The sequence below is a fragment of the Scyliorhinus torazame genome, chromosome 8 (genome assembly GCF_047496885.1).
Source record: "Scyliorhinus torazame isolate Kashiwa2021f chromosome 8, sScyTor2.1, whole genome shotgun sequence".
Classification (NCBI taxonomy): domain Eukaryota; kingdom Metazoa; phylum Chordata; class Chondrichthyes; order Carcharhiniformes; family Scyliorhinidae; genus Scyliorhinus; species Scyliorhinus torazame.
Window position 1 is genome coordinate 271412131 of NC_092714.1, and position 21422 is coordinate 271433552.

Sequence of the window (21422 nt, forward strand, 5' to 3'; positions counted from 1 at the left end):
TGCTGGCCCCCTGTGGGGGACAGAATCGCTCATCCCCATGCCCGTTTCGCGCCATCGTGAAACGCGACGGCGTTCACGACGGTGCAAAAACTTAGTCACCATTTTGGAGAATCGCCCCCCATGTGCACCACATCAATAACATTACCCTCATCTACCCTTTCTGTTACCTTCTCAAAAACCTCCAGCAAGTTAGTTAGACACGATTTCCCCGTTACAAATCCATGCTGGCTCTTCCTAAACAACCCACATTTTTCCATCTGACTACGAATTCTATCCTGTATCATTGCTCCCGGACGCTTTCCCACCACTGTTGTTAAACTGACTGGTCTTTAATTGCTGGAGTTATCCTCACAACCTTTTTTGAACAAGGGCTTAACATTTGTAATTGTCCAGTCCTCTGGTACCTCCCCTGAGTCTAGAGAAGACTGGAAGATTATGGCCAGGGTCCCAGGAATTTCCATTCTCACTCTCTTTAATATCCTCGGATGCATCTCATCCAGTCCCTGTGACTTGTGAACCTTCAGCACCGACAGGCTAGTCCTCCTCATCAAGTTTGAACTCTTCTAGGGGCAGAATTCCCTCCTTTGTGACTATGTCCTGGGTAGCATCTACCTCCTTGGTAAAGACAAATGCAAAGTATTGATTTAATACCTCAGCCATGCTCCCTATCTCCATGTGTAAATTCCCTTTTTGGTCCTAATCGGCCCCAATCCTCCTTCCATCTCCTTTTTCATCCTGTGAGCTCTGATTTGTTCGCCCGAGCTTTCCCTTTTAAGGGAATATAGCTGGACTGTGTCCAGAGCATTTCTGTTTTGAAGGTAGCCCATTGTTCAGTTACAGATTTTCCCACCAACCTTTCATTCCAGTCTAGTCAGTCCAACTCTGTTCCTGCCCCATTGAAGTCAACTCTTCCCCAGTTAATTATCCTCTCTCTAGATTGCCTATTTTCCTTTTCTATCATCATCTTAACCTCTCCGATACAATGGTCTCCGTCTCCTAAATGGCCCCCCACTGACATTTGATCTGCTTGGCCCACCTCATTTCCAAGAAATCAAGTCCTTTCGAGTTGGATTGGATATATTCTTTTTTAAATTCACTTTTACGGGATGGGGGCGTTGCTGGCTGGGCCGGCATTTATTGCCCATTCCTAATTGCCTTTGAGAAGGTGGTGGTGAGTTGCTTTCTTGAACTGCTGCAGTGTATGTAGTGTAGGTACACCCACTGTGCTGTTAGAGAGGGAGTTCTCGAACTTTGACGCAGTGACAGTGAAGGAATGGCGATATACTTCCGAGTTAGGATGGTAAGTGACTCGGAGGGGCACCTCCAGGTGGTGGGGTTCCCAGGTATCTGCTGCCCTTGTCCTTCTAGATGGTAGAGGTCATGGATTTCGAAGGTGATGCCGAAGGAGCCTTGGCGAGTTGCTGCCGTGCATTTTGTAGATGGCACACACGGATGCCACTGTGTGCGTCGGTAGTGGAGAGAGTGAATGTTTGTGGAAAGAGTGCCAATCAAGCGGGGCTGCTTTGTCCTGGATGGTGTTGAGCTTCTTGAGTGTTGTTGGAGCTGCACTCATCCAGGCAAGTGGAGAGTATTCCATCGTACCCCTAACTTGTGCCTTGTAGGTGGTGGACAGGATTTGGGAAATCAGGAAGTGAGTTACTCGCCGCAGGATTCCTAGCCTTTGACCTGTTCTTGTAGCCACAGTATTAATGTGGCTAGTCCAGATCAGAGTCTGGTCAATGGCAACCCCCAGGATGTTGATAGTGGGGGATTCGGTGATGGCAATGTCGTTGAATCGCTCTCTTATTGGAGATGGTCACTGCCTGGCCCTTGCATGTTACTTGCCACATGTCAGCCTGAGCCTGCATATTGTCTAGGTCCTCCTGCATTTGCACATGGACTGCTTCAGTACCTGAGGAGTTGCGAATGGTGCTGAACATTGTGCAATCATCAGTGAACACCCAACATCTGACTTTATGATGGAAGGGAGATCATTGAAGCAGCTGAAGATGGTTGCGCCTGGGACATTACCCTCTGTAATGATGTCCCAGGACACATACCGCTGTTGAAAATTTTCCTGACACAATCAAGGAACTTTTGCCCCTCCCGCCCTTTGCACTACCACTGTCCCTGTCTACATCTGGGTAACTAAAGTCCCCCATTCTAACTACTCTATAATGTTCCCAACTCTCTGTAACTTCCCTGCACATTTGTTCTTCTACATCCTTCTCACTGATTGGTGGTCTCTAGACGACATCGGACAATATAATCGTACCCATTTTATTCCTTAGCTCCAGCCAAATTGATTGTGTCCTTGAACCCTCTGGGACATCCTCTTTCCCCTGCACTGTAGCACCATCCCTAACCCACCCTCCTCCTTTTCTTCCTTTCCTATCTTTTCTGAACACCTTACACCTGGGAATATTTAACACCCAGCCCTGTCCTTCCTGAAGTCAGGTCTCTGTTATCGCCACAACATCATATTTCCACACTGCAATCTGCAACTGCCCAATCTTATTTATGGTACTTTGTGTTTTCGCATACCTGCACTGTAACTCTGATCGGTACGTCACTGCTATCTCCCTTATTCCAACTTCACCTCTTAACTTATTATTCTCTGTACTCGTGCTTTCTGACCCTCCCAGTATTTTGTGCATCCTGGTATTCCTCTTTAATAATTCCTCTTGGTTCCCACACCCCTGTCGAGTTAGTTCAAAACCCTCCCAACAGCATTAGCAAAACGCCCCAGAAGGAACCCAGTCCCAGCTCTGTTCAGGAACAACTCCTCCGGTTTACACAGGTGTCATTCCCCAGAGCCTGACTCAGCGTACCAGGATTGTAACCCCCCTCCCTCCTGTACCATCGTTCCAGCCACAGATTTGTTTGCTATTTTTCTACCTGGCTCCATAAATCTGGTTGTAGGGCCTCAACCATCTTCCTGTCTAAGGCATTGATACCAATGTTGACCACGACCTCTGGCTGCTTACCCTCCCTCAGAGGAATGTCTTGCAGCTGCACATCCTTGACCCTGGCACCAGGGAGGCAACACACCATCCTGGAGTCATGTCTATGGCCACAGAAACACCTGTCTGTTCCCCTAGCTAATAGCATAGTTTACTGGAAGGGGATGTTTTAAGGGTCCAGATGTGGTGGACAGGGGTCCAAGTGGGGAATGGGCACCTTGCAGATGATGGGCTCAGGAGGAGGGCGGTTGATTTGATTCGAGGAACAGACTTCTTCTTGAGGTTGCTAGTCTTTTTCCTCTGAGTTGCTGACATTCTGCACAGTCTGGTGAAGACAGGTGGGCTGGAGAGAGGGATATGATTGAGCTGGATGGTTTTAAATATGGTGCCAGGACCTGTGAACCCACCAGCTGATGGCAGGCAGACGAGTCAGCTGTCAGGCCACCAGGTGACTCAGAGGGAAACTCGCCAGTGCCTAATTAATGAGGTTCGAAGTGCAGTGTCTGGCGTGGGATCCTGCCATGCTGGCCAGCGCGAAAAGCACAACTGGAACCGCCCCCACCACTCAGTCTCAAAATCGGAGAATTCCACCCAAATTGGCAGAGAAATTCATTTCCTGGTCACTGATGGAGATCAATTTCACCGTCCCGCCCCCCCAACCCCCCTCGCCCATTGTATTCTAGTAAGTGTTCCTATGCAATTATCCGGCTAAGGATAAGATGATTAATAAACAGCTTAAGAGGATAACTCTTACATATGACATTGAATTTACAGGATGGAAACAGGCCATTAGAGTTCCACATTCCAACCACTCTCTATGTAAAGAGGTTTCTCTCACACCTCAGGTAATGGGTTACCCCATTTTATTTACACCCTTTTAGAAGTCTTGAGTTGATGCAGCTTTTGGTGAAACATTAATTAATGTATTGGAACGGAATAAAGAATGATGAACGTTCATTGTGAAAGATTAAACTCACCGTTGATCAGGTTTTGGCAGAGATCCCGGATTCGCTGCTCACTCGCCAGTTTTCCCTGTGGATTAGTGAGAAAAATGTGTCTAATTCAATCAGTGGATGTAAATAATATGTACGTGGAATTGATAGTACACAGGGCTAAGGTGGAACCGGATAAACAAGCAACGTAGAGTGGATGTGATGCGATATTAACATCTGGTCAGAAATAATAAGTAAGTAGTTTGACAATACAGACACACATATTAATGTCCTTCTATATTGTAAGGGGCAATTAGGGATGGACAATGAATACTGGCTTAGTCAGCATGAATGAATGAAAAGATACATCTGTGTATTGTACAGCTTTAGATCAGGCCATGAGGATTCTCCTGTGAAGCAAAACGTGCAGAGTACATTGTCAGGTTAATACAATTGAAGAAGCACCAAAGGATCTGTGTGTAAAGATAATGGTCTAGTTTTGAGAGAACTTGTTAGCGTTAGCTGCCTATTAACCTGGAAAGAGCATGCAAAATCGTCTTAATTTTACGAGACCACCTAAATTCAGTTGGGATGTAGTCTGCGATATTGGCATCTCCTGGGGTGGAAGCGTCTGACACATGAGACAATCTCAGAATTTATTAGAGCAAGTCATTCGATATTGCGTATATACTGTTCCTCGATGTGGTCCTCTACAATAACTAGGAAATAAACCAGAGGGGAAATCTTTACATAGGGAGATGTGATCTGGAATTGACTGATTGAACGAGTGCTGGATGTCCTTTCAATACTAGCTTTTAAAAGTGAATTGGATGGGGCGCCACGGTAGTGCAGTGGCTAGCACCGCTGCCTCATGGCACCGAGGTCCTGGGTTCGATCCCGGCTCCGGGTCGCTGTCCTTGAGGAGTTTGCACATTCTCCCTATGTCTGCGTGGGTCTCACCACCACAACCCAAAAAGATGTGCAGAGTAGCTGCATTGGCCATGCTAAATTGCCCAAGAAAAAAAAAGGAGGTGGATAAACACTTGGAGCACTATCAAAAAAGAAATTTGGCACCTAACCACATGTGGAGAAACTAGAAAAGGTGACAAGAGGCAAGTGTTTAAAAAGCGACGCGAGGGGGCAGAGTTAGAGAATTGGAGGGGACTCAAGAGTCTCAGCAGCTGAAGGCACGGCTGTCAATGACAAAGTGATTAAAGTCAAAGATGTACAAGAGGCTGGAATTGGAGGAACACAGAGATTTCAGAGGGTTGGAACACAAGAGTAGAATTTGGAAACAATGGATGAGAAATTTAGAGGAAAAGTGAAAAGGAGAAATGTGCAAGACTCTGGGAAAAATTAGGGAGAGCAGGACTAATTGAATGTCTCTTTCAAAGAGCCAGTCACAATGTCACGATGGGTTGAATGGCCTCCTTTGATGCTGTACGATTTTATGGGGGGATTAATAATGTCCATGCCTAAGGGATCTGTTGTTCTGAATCTGCTTCATGCCAGGCAAGCATGGTCCTGAGAGTTATTGGAAAACCTCCTGCATGAAATGGCTCAGGTTTGTTGTCCAAAACAGAAGGTTTAAGTAAAACAGTCCCTCCCCCGTCCACAGTATCTTTGAACAAGTTACTCACAGGAGGACCTGTTTTTCCAGTAACCCCAGGGACTCCCCGCTCTCCGGCCACACCCATCGACCCAGAAGGACCAGGAACGCCATCTGTTCCGGGACCACCAGCTGGACCTGGGTTACCTTTGGGTCCCACCTCACCGCGACCTCCTGCCTGAAAACATCAGAAAGGTAAAAGAGAATTCATAGCAGATCAACTAACATTCCCCAACCTCGTGTTAATTCAGAAATTGAGGCAGTGAAAATAACTTGCAGCCAAAAACGGAATTATTTTACAGGAGATATAATAATAAAGACTTCAGTGAAGCAAAGGCAATGGATTCATTCTTTCCTTTTCCTGTCTCTCTCTCTCCCTCCTCCCTCACAGAACGCCGCCATGTCACAGGTTCTTGCACAAAGCCACTGGTTGCCGTGGTTGTTACCATTCCAAGCTGAGAAAAATGTCAATGACACTGGGGTTGGGGAGAACAGAGGCAACTTGGTCCTTCCACTGCCACTCAAGAGCAGCTCAGTGCAACTGGTGGGTTGGTTTTATTGTGCAAGGAGCTCAATCACCTAATACTTCATTCCAAATATAAGGAGCTGGATTCTCCGTTTCAGCGGCTAAGTGCCGGCTCGAACTGAGAGTTCCCGGGCGTTTTACGATGAAATGATCATGCAGCGGTCGCGCCAGACAACATGGCAACGACTGTGCGCGGATCCGACCCGCCATCCGCGACTCAACAGGCCACCCCCTGGCTACGCCCCACCAGTCCCCCACCCAGCCCCCACGGAGGCCCCCCTGGCCAGTGGCACGGATCCCAGCCGAGTGTGGTGGCACTGGACACAGTCCGCAGCCGCCACGCCGGGGTCACGTCCGCTGAGACCACTCGTGTCCCACGCAGTCAGGAACTCGGCTCATTGGGGGTGGAGCATCGCGGGAGGGCCTGCCAACGGGCCGGCAATGCCGGTGTATCGGCACGCAGCGCGCAACGCGATGACATCATTTCAAAGGGGGCAGAGCATGATTGACCCGTGTCAAACTGGTGCCTGCCCCGATTTGGGCGTTGAAGTCGATTAACCGCCCGATCGCAGATTACGGTATCGCCGTCGGGCAACGGAGAATCCTGTCCAAGATTTCTTGGGATACAGTTCTAAATCTGTCGAGACACATGTGGCTAACGTCGTGACCCTCAGAAGGAGAAAGGTGAATAACGAACTGATGCTTCACAAAGCCCTCAATCAATTATGTTTCTCTGGGAACACCTACCTCTCCCTTCTGCCCCTGCGGTCCTGGCTGGCCCTAATGGAGACAAAACAAAGGTGATTAAAGATTTATTCAGGGCAAGCCTTACATCACTATGCTGGTGCCCAAAGTTGCAATCTTCTCTGTGAGTTCAGTAGCACAGATAACATTGACTACCCAAGGCAGAAAGGGTAACACGTACCACAATGCAATACCAACCAAACGTTCAGGCAACCAAATCCCAAAATCTTCAGAGAGGCATGAGGCAGGCACAAAAAAGAACATCAAGTACCATCCATGAGCCAGAGAGAGTCCCACTCTGTGCTAGAAGCTCTCAGTATGAGCTTGCTCCTGCCAAATGCTGATTTGCATGGTAGGAGTGCAAAGCAGGTTCACTAGACTGGTTCCTGGGATTGGGCAATTGTCCTGGGGGAAACATTGACTCCACCTACTTTCCGGAAAATCAGACGAATGAGAAGTGACCTCAGTGAACCATATAAAATTGCTAAGGGACGTGACAGGGTAGGAGCTGCGAAAATGTGTTCCCTGGCTAGAGAACACGGGAACACGAGTCGCAGACTAAGGTGTTGATCATTTAGGATTGAGTTGTCGAGAAATGTTTTCATTCGAAGGGTTGTGAATCTTTGGAATTCTCTACCCCAGAGAGCTATGAATGCTCCATTATTGGTGGAGCAGGCTTGAAGGGCCAAAAGGTCTACCCCAGCTCTTAATTCCTCTGTTCTTTTAGTTCTTCATTGTCTGTGGGTGAGGATGATCAGATTCCACATGCTGGCTAGTCCCCTGCTTACGCGCCTGATAGTTACGTTCACATAATAACGACCCACGTGCCCAGGAGATGCCCAGAATCATATCAGCAATTGCTGGCCATGCGGCTGAGCATGCTGGCTCTCTCAGTTTCCTCCCGCTGTCCCTACACAGATTGTCCCAGACATCCCAATTGCTTGACAATGTCGTGGAGTCGGTAACTGGACCACCTGAATGGTCACCTCTGCTGGCAGTGGGATGTCCGCATGCAACACAACACAGCCGCTGCCCATCTCCTCAAGCCCAGCCTCTCAGTACACTGGCCCATTCGCTTGGAGGTGCCAGGAGGTAATAGTAAAGCACCCAGCAACACAAACTGACCTCCCCACCTCCAGGGAACAGTGGGATTCCTGGGCTGGTGCTTTTCGAAATGAGGGCACAGAAATAAGGACAAACTGTGATCTCGTTCCCACGTAGATTTCTGAAAAGCCGCCATTGGGAATCCTCTGCACAAAACCTCTTCCGAAATTAGGGTCTTCAGATCTGTGTAACTTTAAGGCAGGTCCGCACTTCACTCACACTCTCCGTTTTGAACAGGGTCTGTTTCGTATTGTTTACACCAACGTCCCAGCCACTGCCCTCAGCACCTCATTACCATATTCCAACAGCAGCGAATTGGCTTTTTATAGCAATAGCTCATTGTCATTTCACAACTATTCCTCATTATTTCTAACACCTAATTATCAGATAGCTGGTAGAATTTTAAACTCAATTAATAAATCTGGAATGTATAGTCAGCCTTAGTAATGGTGAAACAATCACAAAAACCCTCCTGGTTCACTCATGCCCTTTAAGGAAGGAAATCTTCCGCCCTTACCTGGTCTGACTTACATATGAGTCCAGACCCCCAGCAACGTGATCAACTCTTAACTGCCCTCTAAAGTGACCTTTACTATTACAACCAGTAGCTCATTACCATATCACAATCAACATCGTATTATCATAACACAAGCAGCATATTACGATCATATTACACTCAGCAGCTCCTTACTACAAGTAGCTCATCATTATATTGCAATCAACGTGAGAGGTTCCCCATTTCCTCAGCCGTGTGTTTCAAGCAACAGCTCATATAATAATCAATCTTTCATTGATGTGGAGATGCTGCCGTTGGACTGGGGTGGGCACAGTACGAAGTCTTACAACACCAGGTTAAAGTCCAACAGGTTTGTTTCGAATCACTAGCTTTCGGAGCACAGCTCCTTCCTCACGTGAACCTTTCATTAAGAGGGGACAGGTAGGTCAATCTACAAGATTTTGGTGTGATTGACATGACTGACGATTGTTATTCATAGTTTGATTGACGAATATGCCTTGCGCAGTTAGTTGTGATCAATAGCTGTGGGTAACAGTGATTGCTACATCAGTGGCTGGGTGATACCGGACTCGCAGTAGATTCCAACTCACCATGTCACCTTTTTCTCCCGGGAGCCCATCAGACCCTGCGAGTCCCTACAAAAGAGTAAATACAATCGGAGTTAACATATACTTGAACAACAGAAAGTGTGTTTCATTCACAATACGTGGCCGTTTCTTTTTTATGTATTTGTTCACGGGACTGGGTATTTATTGGCCATCCTTCGTTGCTCTTGACAGGGTGATGGTGAGTCACCTTCTTGAACTCCTGCAGCTTGTGTGTTGTACAACCTTCTTGAACCTTGGCTCTAATGTTAAGCTAATGGGTCCGAAGGCAATTCCTGGGCTCAGAGGCAGACCGGGATGCTATCTTGGAAATTCCCTCACTCAGGTGGAGATTTTCCTACAAATCGGATGTTGACCTTTGCCACATTAGGGAGATAATTTTCATGCACGATCTCCACTTCTGTTTTCATCTCTACTTCTGACGGTCACATGCTCCCAGACAGTGATGTTTCATTACTTAGAGCAGGCACGCTTACCTCTTTAACCGTTACGCAGATTTTTGCTTGTCCCGTCTACCTCACTGTTAAACTCCCTCACCTTGCGGTTGCTGAATCCTCTGCACCTTCCCACCCACCTTGTCGAATCCTCCTCCAGACCGGATCACGTTCCCACTGGCTTTGCATTCAGTCTTGGTCCTGCCAGCATTGCCAAATTCATTAGGGTCAACTTTCACCTTCTTTGGACAGTAAGGGGCAATGTAGCACGGCCAACCAACAATCTGCGCATCTGTGGACTGTGGGAGGAAACCGGAGCACCCGGAGGAAACCCACGCACACACGGGGAGGATGTGCAGACTCCGCACAGACAGTCACCCAAGGCCGGAATTGAGCCCGGTCCCTGGCGCTGTGAGGCAGCAGTGCTAACCACTGTGTCACCGTGCTGCCCGAATTATGTCAACGCGAATTGTGCAGTTTGTACAATGAATGGCCAATATGTGATGCTGGAATCAGGTCAAGTCAGTGAGTTACATCAACCTCAATAAACCTGGAGATTAGCAGGCCAGCAGCAGAAAATAAATAATTACAAATGCTGCTGGATTGAAAAAAAACACATCTATTTCAGGGAAGGGGAGCTGGTGCCCTAAATCTGGGGCTGCATTCTCCGCCCAGCCGGCGGGATGCTCCGCCCCGCCACATTTCTGTTTCACCCCGCCGGCGGGATTCTCCGCCCCGCCCCGCCCCGCCACATTTCTGTTTCACCCCGCCGGCGGGATTCTCCGCCCCGCCCCGCCCCGCCACATTTCTGTTTCACCCCGCCGGCGGGATTCTCCGCCCTGCCCCGCCCCGCTCCGCCCCGCCACATTTCTGTTTCACCCCGCCGGCGGGATTCTCCGCCCCGCCGCGCCACATTTCTGTTTCACCCCGCCGGCAGGATTCTCCGCCCCGCCCCGCCACATTTCTGTTTCACCCCGGCGGCGGTATTCTCCGCCCCGCCCCGCCCCGGCGTGCCACATTTCTGTTTCACCCCGCCGGCGGGATTCTCCGCCCCGCCCACCCCGCCCCGCTCCACTCCACTCCGCCCCGCCGCGCCACATTTCTGTTTCACCCCGCCGGCGGGATTCTCCGCCCCGCCCCGCCCCGCCACATTTCTGTTTCACCCCGCCGGCGGGATTCTCCGCCCTGCCCCGCCCCGCTCCGCCCCGCCACATTTCTGTTTCACCCCGCCGGCGGGATTCTCCGCCCCGCCCACCCCGCCCCGCTCCACTCCACTCCGCCCCGCCGCGCCACATTTCTGTTTCACCCCGCCGGCGGGATTCTCCGCCCCGCCCCACCCCGCCCCGCTCCACTCCACTCCGCCCCGCCGCGCCACATTTCTGTTTCACCCCGCCGGCGGGATTCTCCGCCCCGCCCCGCCCCGGCGTGCCACATTTCTGTTTCACCCCACCGGCGGGATTCTCCGCCCTGCCCCGCCCCGCTCCACCCCGCCACATTTCTGTTTCACCCCGCTGGCGGGATTCTCCGCCCCACCCCACCCCGCCCCGCTCCGCTCCGCTCCGCCCCGCCAGATTCCTGGTTCACCCCGCCGGCGGGATGCTCCGTTTCGCCGGCTGGTCAATGGGGTTTCCCATTGTGGGGGCAGCCCCACGCCGTCGGGAAACCCCTGGGCTGCCGGCAAAACGGAGCATCCCGCCGGCGGAGAATCGAGACCCTGGTCTATGCCAACACGTTACACCAGCTCCAAACACAACATGGTTAGGCTTCATCTTCTGAAGTGACATGAAGGGGCATGAGGGAATGAGCAATAAATACTGGATTTACCAACTATACCAAAATAACTAATGATAAAGAACAGTCCACAATGCAACAATCCACCAGCTGCATTAACCCACACAGCCTAAACTAATCTAAACATATTTTGTGGTCCCAGATGCAAGTTCAATATCTGGGACTCCCCGAAAAGTGTGAATCAAAAACCTAATTCTATTAATAATCGTGAGGATCATCAGTAACAGAGTTTGTTACTGTTGGCTAAGTACGAGCAAAGACCACAAGAAATTGGTCTAACAGTGGAATTGGACAACGGTTCCTAAATCCATGACTTCCAACAGGAAAGTTTACCAATCTGCAGCACCTGTCACTGCTCGAACAGAGCTGATGTGAACAGGAGGCTGCATATTAATCCACAGAGGAAGAGGAGGAGACCATTTAGCTCCTCAAGCCTGTCCATCACCCTTCACTGAAACCATGGCTGCTCGACAACCTAACTCCATAAACTCACCTTTGCTTCCTGTGAACGTATTGCTACTGCAATTCACCATTGTATTGTACTGTACTATGTTGATGCCCCTGTGGGCTCCGCCTGTGGTTCCGCCCCCTCGGGGGTGGTATATAAACCTGCAGCCTGTAGGCGGTACTCAGTACAGAGCAGTCGCAGGCAGGCACAGATGTAGCTTATTAAAACCACTGTTCACTTCTACTAATCGTCTCGTGTGAATGGATGGTCGCATCACCTCCATATCGCTGAATTGAAAAATATCTACCAAGCCGAGATTTAAAATTGACCCAAATATCCCTGAGAGCAGTCGGAGATTGAAGTCCTGAATCTGAGGTTGCCAATCCTTGAGGATTGTTCTGGAATTTCCAGGAAATGAGGATACTGTTGAGAACAGCCCAGCAAAATAATCAAATGAAAAATAATTCTTCGTTCAACACTTTAGCTTATTAAATATAAAACTGTTGGGAGTTGAGAAATAAAAGACAGTTTGACTGAAATGTCCTTGGTAGGCTGGATGCTGGTGGGGTGGTCACGCTGGGTGTGAGTATGGGGGGGTTTGGAAATCATGGGTAGGATTTAAAGGGTGGCGAGCGATTGGCGCTTACCACCCTGAGACTCGGCACCTAGTGTGCTACTGCCAGCGCCATGTAACATTCCCCCCAGCATTGATTAGCACTGGGCAGGATTTCTATCTGCCCTTAGAAGGAAGTTCCGCCTGCGAGAGCTGTCGGCCAATCTGATTGGCTGGCAGCTCTGCAACCCGGCCGGGCACAGCGTTTCAGTGGCCAGAAGCGGTACTGCAGCCCTTTGCCTGGAACCAAGTCCCAGGTCCATTGGACAGGCAAGTCCCAGGGGTCCGGGGCCAATAGTGGGAGGGGTGTGTGGCCAGGAGAGGGTCGATTGCAGTGTTGCGGGTAGGTACAGAGGGAGCCCCGGGCCTCCAACATCCCGGAGCTTCACCACCCAGGAGGGGAGGGCCCCCCAACCCTGAGTGGGCCCTCCCTTCCCACCCAAGATGGAGAAAATATTTTTGTCACTTTCCACACCCTCCCTGCTCCCACAGCCAACCTGCCTAAAAATTGAGGCTGGATGGGAAAAGACCATTAAGTGGACCCTCAAGGGCCTTAATAGGTGACAGGGCGGATTCCCACCTCAGGCCCTATCTGCCCAAGTGTCAAATTGCCTCTGGGTTTGGGCGGGTGAGTTCCCGGAGGAATCCCATCCAGTCAATCTAATTCTACCCCCGCCTCCTGGGTGGGCGGGGGGGGGGGGGGGGGGGGGGGGGATTGAGCTCCATGTGTTGAATTCTCCAGGAATACATCCAATCAGAGTTGACAAAAATACTTTTGACTCAATGGTTGAAAGAAAATGCCTCCAAGTAGGGATTGCAAAGGATGCAATACTTTTCTCACCTGATTCCCTTTGGGTCCAGAAGCTCCAACGGGACCCTAAGGAAGGAAGAAAACAAATAATTAAGCGGCTGCGAAGATTCTTCAACTGAACAGAAAAGCAGCGAAAGCATTGCCCAATCTTCCAATCACCAGCGAGGGTGAGAAAACTGACTGTCAGTGTGCGATTGATGGTGACCAAGACACGCGGGACAACACTGCCCAAATAGTCAACTAACCCTCTATCTTCAGGCCCAGTGTTCAGAAAGACACTCCCTTCATAGAATCTTACAACATAGACAGAGCCCACTCAACCCACCTTGGCCTGTGTTGGCTCTTTGAAAGACTATCCAATTAGTCCCACTCCCTGTAACAGAAATTCTCCTCATTTCCGACTCTTTTGCCTGACTTCAAATTGTCTTGGCCGATGGATGACCCTCCTGCCGGTGGAGACAGTTTCTCCTTATTTCCTCGATCTAATACCTTTATAATTTTGATGTGGAGATGCCGGCGTTGGACTGGGGTGAGCACAGTAAGAAGTTTTACAACACCATTTATAATTTTGAACACCCTGATTAAATTTTTTCGAAGGAGAGCTACCCCAGTTTCTGTCGTCTCTCAGTATGAAGTTCCTCAATCCCGGTATTCCAGTAAATCTTGTCCGCACCTTCCCGGGTTCTTGACATCCTGATCTCACCTTTGCCTCGTCAAGCACCTCCGCCCCATAAAATGCTCTTGGAGACGCACCTCAAGGCATCTCTCGCACGCCAGGAATGCGTCAGACTTCATTAGATCAAAAACAATTGCCACATCGCGGGCGCAAAATATTGTGAGACTGCGAGAACGCGATTCTCCCATTGCAGATGTTTACAGCTGTTTTTTATAATCAGGAAACAGATAAAGTGATCCCGCTGCAACACAGGAGCAGTTTATCACGGCCAATTCACCAAACCTGCACATCTTTCGACTGCGGACACCGGCGCCCCCGGAGGAAACCCACGCAGACACGGGGCGAACGTACAGACTCTGCACAGTCACCCAAGCTGGGAATCGAACCTGGGACACTGGCGCTGTGAGGCAGCAGTGCTAACCACTGCACCACCGTGCCGCCACTTTCACTTTAAGGGGACAGGTATATTTTAACCTCTGGCCTCACTGAGGGACTGTATTGAATGGAATACAAGGGAGGATGGTGGGATCCCCAATCCCTGAAGTTTCACTGCAGGAGAGAGCGGGCACACGCCTGTTAGATACAAGCTGGCTCCATGAATAAAGGCTGGGAAACAAAATGTTGCAGCTTCAATCCAGAACTTCCTTCATCACTTGGAATCTGGCAACAGTCAAACATAGGGGGCGAGATTCTCCCAACCCCCGCCGGGTCGGAGAATCGCCGGGGGCTGGCGTGAATCCCGCCCCTGCCGGTTGCCGAATTCTCCGTCACCGGAGATTCGGCGGGGGCGGGAATCGCGCCGGTTGGCGGGTCCCTCCCCCCGTGATTCTCTGGCCCGGATGGGCCGAAGTCCCGCTGCTAGAATGCCTGTCCCGCCGGCGTAGATTAAACCACCTACCTTACCGGCGGGACAAGGCAGCACGGGCGGGCTCCGGGATCCTGGGGGGGGGGCGCGGGGCGATCTGGCCCCAGGGGGTGCCCCCACGGTGGCCTGGCCCGCGATCGGGGCCCACCGATCCGCGGGCGGGCCTGTGCCGTGGGGGCACTCTTTTCCTTCCGCCTTCGCCACGGTCTCCACCATGGCGGAGGCGGAAGAGACGCCATCCACTGTGCATGCGCGGGGATGCCGTCAGCGGCCGCTGACGCTACCGCGCATGCGTCGTCCGGAGATGTCATTTCCGCGCCAGCTGGCAGGGCGGAAATTCGTCCAGCGCGGGCCTAGCCCCTTAAGGTTGGGGCTCGGTCCCCCAAGATGCGGAGCATTCCGCACCTTTGGGGCGGCACGATGCCCGACTGATTTGCGCCGTTTTGGGCGCCAGTCGGCGAACATCGCGCCGATACCGGAGAATTTCGCCCAGGGTTTGTAATCTTCAGACAGGAAATTTGTAACGTTCCCATGAGTAGCTCAGGATTGGAAGCAGTGAAGAGCTGAGTCATATAAACCCTGGTCCGTGGTGGCGTGCGACCTCAGCGGTTTCCAATGAGCCTCAGTATCCCTGGGCTTGGGATTGCAATCCACAGAGCCTTTCGATAACGTTTTTTAAAATTCATTCTTTGGGGGGGGGGGGGTAAATATCACTGTCAAGGGCAGAATTTGTTTCCCATCCTAATTGCCTTTCAGGAGACTTACTCGGCCATTTTGGTTTGGTGGCCGGGGGGGGGGTGCTAATCTTCAACCACATTGCTGTGGTTCTGGAGTGACATGTAGGGCAGAACCAGGAGGAGGGACCAATAGATTAGCTCTTTCATAGAGCTGACACAGACATAATAGGCCGAAATCCTCCTTTTGTGTTGTGATAGTCTATGTACTTAAATGGTGTTGAGTAGTCAAAGGTGAAGATGAACAAAATATAGCAATCCTAATAGGCTCAATGTAGCCAATCATTGACAGAGCCATAATTTACAGAGTGAATGGATATCGGGATCATTTGACATAGACAACCATCTCAACGGCTAATTTAATTTCTTCGTTAACATGATAACAACAACACTCACCCTTTCCCCAAAATCCCCACGGATTCCCGTAGGCCCTGGGACACCTGGCTCACCGCTCTCGCCTTTCCGACCCTGGAGGCAAAAAATGACACAGCAGAGTTATCTTAATGTGGAGACGGGACGGAAGGCGACAGGAAAGAGGTGAAGGAAGAGAGAAGTAGAAGAAGAATTAGGGGAGGAAGGAAGAAGGAGAGAAAGGGATGATTAGGAGGAAGGTGAGAGAGAACAGGGTGGACGAGTAAGTAGGAAAAGCAGTAGATGAGAGGTAGAGGGAAAGATAGAGCAGGGTGGACAACAGAGCATGAGGTGTAACAGGGATAAGAAGAAGGGACGATGGGGAATGATGATGAAGGAAGAAAGAAGACAAGAAAGAAAGTGGGTCAGAGAAAAGGAGGGGAAATGATAAGGGAAGAGTAGAAACAGATATAGGGGAGAAAGAGAAGGACGATGCTCCAACACCCCAGGTGAGTGCACGGTCAATTCCAGCCCCACTGGCCCCGAAGTACCACACAAGTGAATTAACCAATAATTTGTATATATTTTATCAGATCTTCGGCCCATGACGGCTCCAATGACTTACAGGCACCAGATCTGTAAGTGAAACAAATCAGCATAGACTATCATCAAAGAGCCCGGCAAAGTAAACAGCTCATTGGCTGACAGCCAAGTCCATCAAGATGAGTCGTCACCAATGTCAGCACATCCTGCTGGAATCCTTTGTTTTTAATTAAAGGTGACATCTACCTTAAAGGCATAGACAAATTTTTGTCCAGGTACAAACATTATAACCAAAATAGAGATAAGACATGCAATAATTAAAATAGAATAACAGTCAGCTTAGCGTCCCACCCTCTATCCATACAAACATAAGACAGACACACACAGAGGGAGGGGGAGGTAAAATTATAAAGGATTAATATGAAATGGAAGATGAGTGTCCTTGCATCGGATGCTGAGGTCATTGTAGCAGGTTCTTCTCCAGGATACATAACGATCAAAGCCACCAATGTATGATTGGAGATTATCCTGGCAGGATCGTTCAGTCAGTACCCTTCAGCTGTAGGATTCCCTCTGGGAAGTCACTTTCATTTTTATTAACCTGGGCCTTCACTCAGAAGATCCGCCTCAGGCCTGTGTAATTCTTATTTGTTTCCAACTCCACCAGAATCACCCCTATCTTTACAGAGGAAAAACAGAATTCCCCTCATGAGATTTCAAAGAGGGTTCTTTAAACAACTGCAGCTGTTGCTAGACTGAACTTCCCTGTAGTTCAATCTGACTGTATAGAGAGAAAGGTCTTTACTTTGAACTTTTAGATAGAGTCCATCAGGTAAGAGAGAAAGATCAGGCTTTAATCCTCCAGCTTCTTGATCAAACCAGATGAAATCTTCCTGTGCCTGGCAGAAAGCTCCAGCACAGTCAGCACAAATCAGCATAGACTATCATCATAGAGTCCGGCAAAGTAAACAGCTCATTGGCTAACAGCCAAGTCCATCAAGATGAGTCATCACCAATGTCAGCAGATACTGCTGGATTCCTTTGTTTTTAATTAAAGGTGAAGTCCACCTTAAAGGCATAGGCAAATGTTTGTTCAGGTACAAAAGCCAAAACAGAAGAATATAAAGAGAATAAACAAGGGACAAACAGGAGCAAAGAACAAAGAAACGTGCAGCACAGGAACAGGCCCTCCAAGCCTGCGCCGACCATGCTGCCCGTCTAAACTAAAATCTTCTAAACCTCCGGGGTCCGTATCCCTCTATTCCCATCCTATTCATGTATTTGTCAAGATGCCCCTTAAACGTCACTATCGTCCCTGCTTCCACCACCTCCTCCGGCAGCGAGTTCCAGGCACCCACTACCCTCTGTGTAAAAAACTTGCCTCGTACATCTATTCTAAACCTTGCCCCTCGCACCTTAAACCTATGCCCCCTAGTAATTGACCCCTCTACCCTGGGAAAAAGTTTCTGACTATCCACTCTGTCTATGCCGCTCATAATTTTGTAGACCTCTATCAGGTCGCCCCTCAACCTCCTTCGTTCCTCTTCTCATAGCTAATGCCCTCCATACCAGGCAACATCCTGGTAAATCTCTTCTGCACCCTCTCTAAAGCCTCCACATCCTCTGGTAGTGTGGCGACCAGAATTGAACACTATACTCCAAGTGTGGTCGAACTAAGGTTCTATACAGCTGCAACATGACTTGCCAATTTTTATACTCAATGCCCTGACCAATGAAGGCAAGCATGCCATATGCCTTCTTGACTACCTTCTCCACCTGTGTTGCCCCTTTCAGTGACCTGTGGACCTGTACTCCTAGATCTCTTTGACTTTCAATACTCTTGAGGGTTCTACCATTCACTGTATATTCCCTACCTGCATTAGACCTTCCAAAATGCATTACCTCACATTTGTCCGGATTAAACTCCATCTGCCATCTCTCCACCCAAGTCTCCAAACAATCTAAATCCTGCTGTATCCTCTGACAGTCCTCATCGCTATCCGCAATTCCACCAACCTTTGTGTCGTCCGCAAACTTACTAATCAGACCAGTTACATTTTCCTCCAAATCATTTATATATACTACGAACAGCAAAGGTCCCAGCACTGATGCCTGCAGAACACCACTGGTCACAGCCCTCCAATCAGAAAAGCACCCTTCCATTGCTACTGTCTGCCTTCTATGACCTAGCCAGTTCTGTATCCACCTTGCCAGCTCACCTCTGATCCCATGTGACTTCACATTTTGTACCAGTCTGCCATGAGGGACCTTGTCAAAGGCCTTACTGAAGTCCATATAGACAACATCCACTGCCCTACCTCCATCGATCATCTTTGTGACCTCTTCGAAAAACTCTATCAAGTTAGTGAGACACGACCTCCCCTTCACAAAACCATGCTGCCTCCCACTAATACGACCAATTGCTTCCAAATGGGAGTAGATCCTGTCTCAAAGAATTCTCTCCAGTAATTTCCCGACCACTGACGTAAGGCTCACCGGCCTGTAGTTCCCTGGAGGATCCTTACCACGAGGAAAGGAAGAGGAAGGAGAGAATAATTTGAAGGAGAGTGGCGTGGAGGAGGAGAGGAAGCAGCCAATGATAAGGAGGGTACGAGTGAGGTGACAGGAGGAATAGTGAGAGGAGATTGGAAGGAGCAGGGGGAAGGATGGCAAAGGAAATGATTGGAGAGACAGAGATGGAAGGAAGGAGAGAGGTGCGGTGAAAGGATGTTGATGGATGGCAGAGTTGGATATGGGGAAGAGGGAGGAGGTGAAGAGGGTAAAATGAAGGGGTGAAGTGAGGCGAATTGAAATTGAGAGAGAAGTACAGGAAAGAGGGAAAAGATCCAGGGAACTAAGAGGAGCAGAAGAAATGGAAGAAAATATTAGGAATGAGTGCGAGACAAGGTTTCAAGGCTGTGGGAAAGATGATTTTTCAAAGCTCTTGAAAACTGTTTAAATCTCTGTTGAAATCCTTAAATCTCAACAAATAATGAGTTGCAATAACATTTGAATGACAACCGTGTGATTACTGTGAGCATTCAAACACCTTTTCAATAAACTGTGAGCTCTCTGGGATTGACGGGGTTTCTAGGAGGGAATCATGGGAAAGAACCAACACCACAGGAACAGACGTGATGAGGAGCGCCCCCTGTCTGTACACCACAGCAATGCAGCTTTGGGCATGGCCCAGCCCCAATCCCCGGGAAAACCTATCCCACAATTCAATCACATCTGCACTTCCAAAATCCCAACTATCTAGCCCTTGACCGCTTGTTCCCCACAACATTCCTGCATGTGCATACCCTCACCACCTCCAGGTGTAATGCCTAATTCCCCAATCAAGCCAATCAAGCCAATACTCTTTCTCACCCAGGCCATTCCCCTTGCTATGGCCCTCATCTCCATGCCTGAACCACATTGGTTCCTGCTCACATCTGCTGAAGCTGCCCAGGATCATTCTGTAACGCAAAGATAATGCCTGGCTTCCTTACTCGACAGCAAACCGTCACCATAAACCTCTCCCCCAAGTCCCCTTCACTCTCACCTCCAACAACGACTGTGAGGAGCTCACGGACGTCTTGTCATTTGATTGAGACAATCCAATCAGTTTTCTCTGCTGAGGCCCTCCTTTCACTAATAATAATAATCTTTATTAGTGTCACAAGTAGGCTTACATTAACACTGCAATGAAGTTACTGTGAAAAGTCCCTAGCCGCCACATTCCGGCGCCTGTTCAGGTACACGGAGGGAGAATTCAGAATGTCCAATTCACCTAACAGCACGTCTTTCGGGACTTGTGGGAGGAAACCGGAGCACCCGGAGGAAACCCACGCAGACACGGGGAGAACGTGCAGACTCCGCACAGACAGTGACCCAAGCCGGGAATCGAACCCGGGACCCTGGCGCTGTGAACCAACAGTGCTAACCACTGTGCTACCATGTCGCCCACTTGGCCAAACCTCCCCTAAAGATTCGCTCCCTTGCCCTCTCTCCTATCTCCCCATATGCGCTGCCTGAGTTCATCTTGTCCATCAGACCCACTTCCTGTAACCTCAACTCTATTCTCACTAAATTGCTGATCCTAACCCCCGCTATAGCCAATATTGCAAACAATCCTCTCTTTTCAGACGATGTCCTTCTCTCCTTTAAACCTGTTGTCAGCAGCCCTCTGCTCAAAAGACCAACCCTTGACCCCACCATTCTTGCAAACCTCCATCCCACATCCAAACTCCTTTTCCTCTCCAAAGTCCGAGAATATGTTGTCACCTCCAATATCCATGCTCATCTTTCCTGGAACCCTGTGTTTGAATATCTCTCGTCAGGTCTCTGCCCCTGCCGCAGTATCAAAACAGCTCTCATTAAAGTCCCAAATGACATCCAGGTGAGGGTGACAAAAGGTAACCTTCCCTCCTCACCCTCCTCTACATGTCCATATCCTTTTTAAATGCTTGCTCCAGTCTTCCTCACCCAAAGCCTCAGCACCATCATCCAGCTGGGTGGGTCTGCTCTCAGCTGGTTCCAATCTCATCCACCTACTTGTAGCCAGAGAATCACTTGCAATGGTTCCTCTTTCTGCACCGTTACCCCTGGCGTCCCCTCCAAGGATCAATCTTCTGTTACTTCCTCTTTCTCATCTACTTATTATTATTATTATTACATTGGCAACACCATCCGAAAGAACAGGATTGCTTTTCATATGAATGCTGCCAATACCCAGCTCGATCTCATCGCTACCTCTCCCAAATTCTCCAGTCTGGCTAAATCATCAGACTGCTCCTCTGACATAGAGTGCTGGGTGACCAGAAAATTCCTGCAATTAAATGTTGGGAAGACTGAAGCCATTGTAGTTTGTTCTCTGGTTACCGACACCATCTCTCTCTGGGTAACAGTTTGAAACTAAAACAGTCCATTCACAAACGTTGTGTTATAACCTGCCTACTTACCATTGGCTGGGGACTAATGACAATCCCACAATCCTGTGGGAGTATGAGCTTCCCCAATGAGGAGGGGGGGCGGGGGCGGGCGGAGAAACCACTAGTAAACTCCTAGTATAAATAAAGCTGGCCAGTTTAGGAACCAGCAGGAAGGAGTGTGCAGCAAGGGAAGTTGCTGCTGCTGTTATATATATATGTTATTGTAAATAAATGTTATTA

At 49.4% G+C, this 21422-nt stretch overlaps 1 protein-coding gene across 1 annotated transcript in view; it reads right to left on the bottom strand.

Moving 5' to 3' along the window:
• Positions 1–21422, bottom strand: part of col9a3 (collagen, type IX, alpha 3) — a 186695-nt gene that overhangs the window by 19850 nt on the left and 145423 nt on the right. Inside the window, exons 24-29 of the mRNA XM_072515326.1 lie at positions 15769–15840; positions 13128–13163; positions 8986–9030; positions 6778–6810; positions 5536–5682; positions 3941–3995 (exon numbers count right to left, since the gene is read on the bottom strand). Of these exons, the coding sequence (XP_072371427.1) occupies positions 3941–3995; positions 5536–5682; positions 6778–6810; positions 8986–9030; positions 13128–13163; positions 15769–15840 (388 nt within the window). The remainder of the gene's footprint in view (positions 1–3940; positions 3996–5535; positions 5683–6777; positions 6811–8985; positions 9031–13127; positions 13164–15768; positions 15841–21422) is intronic.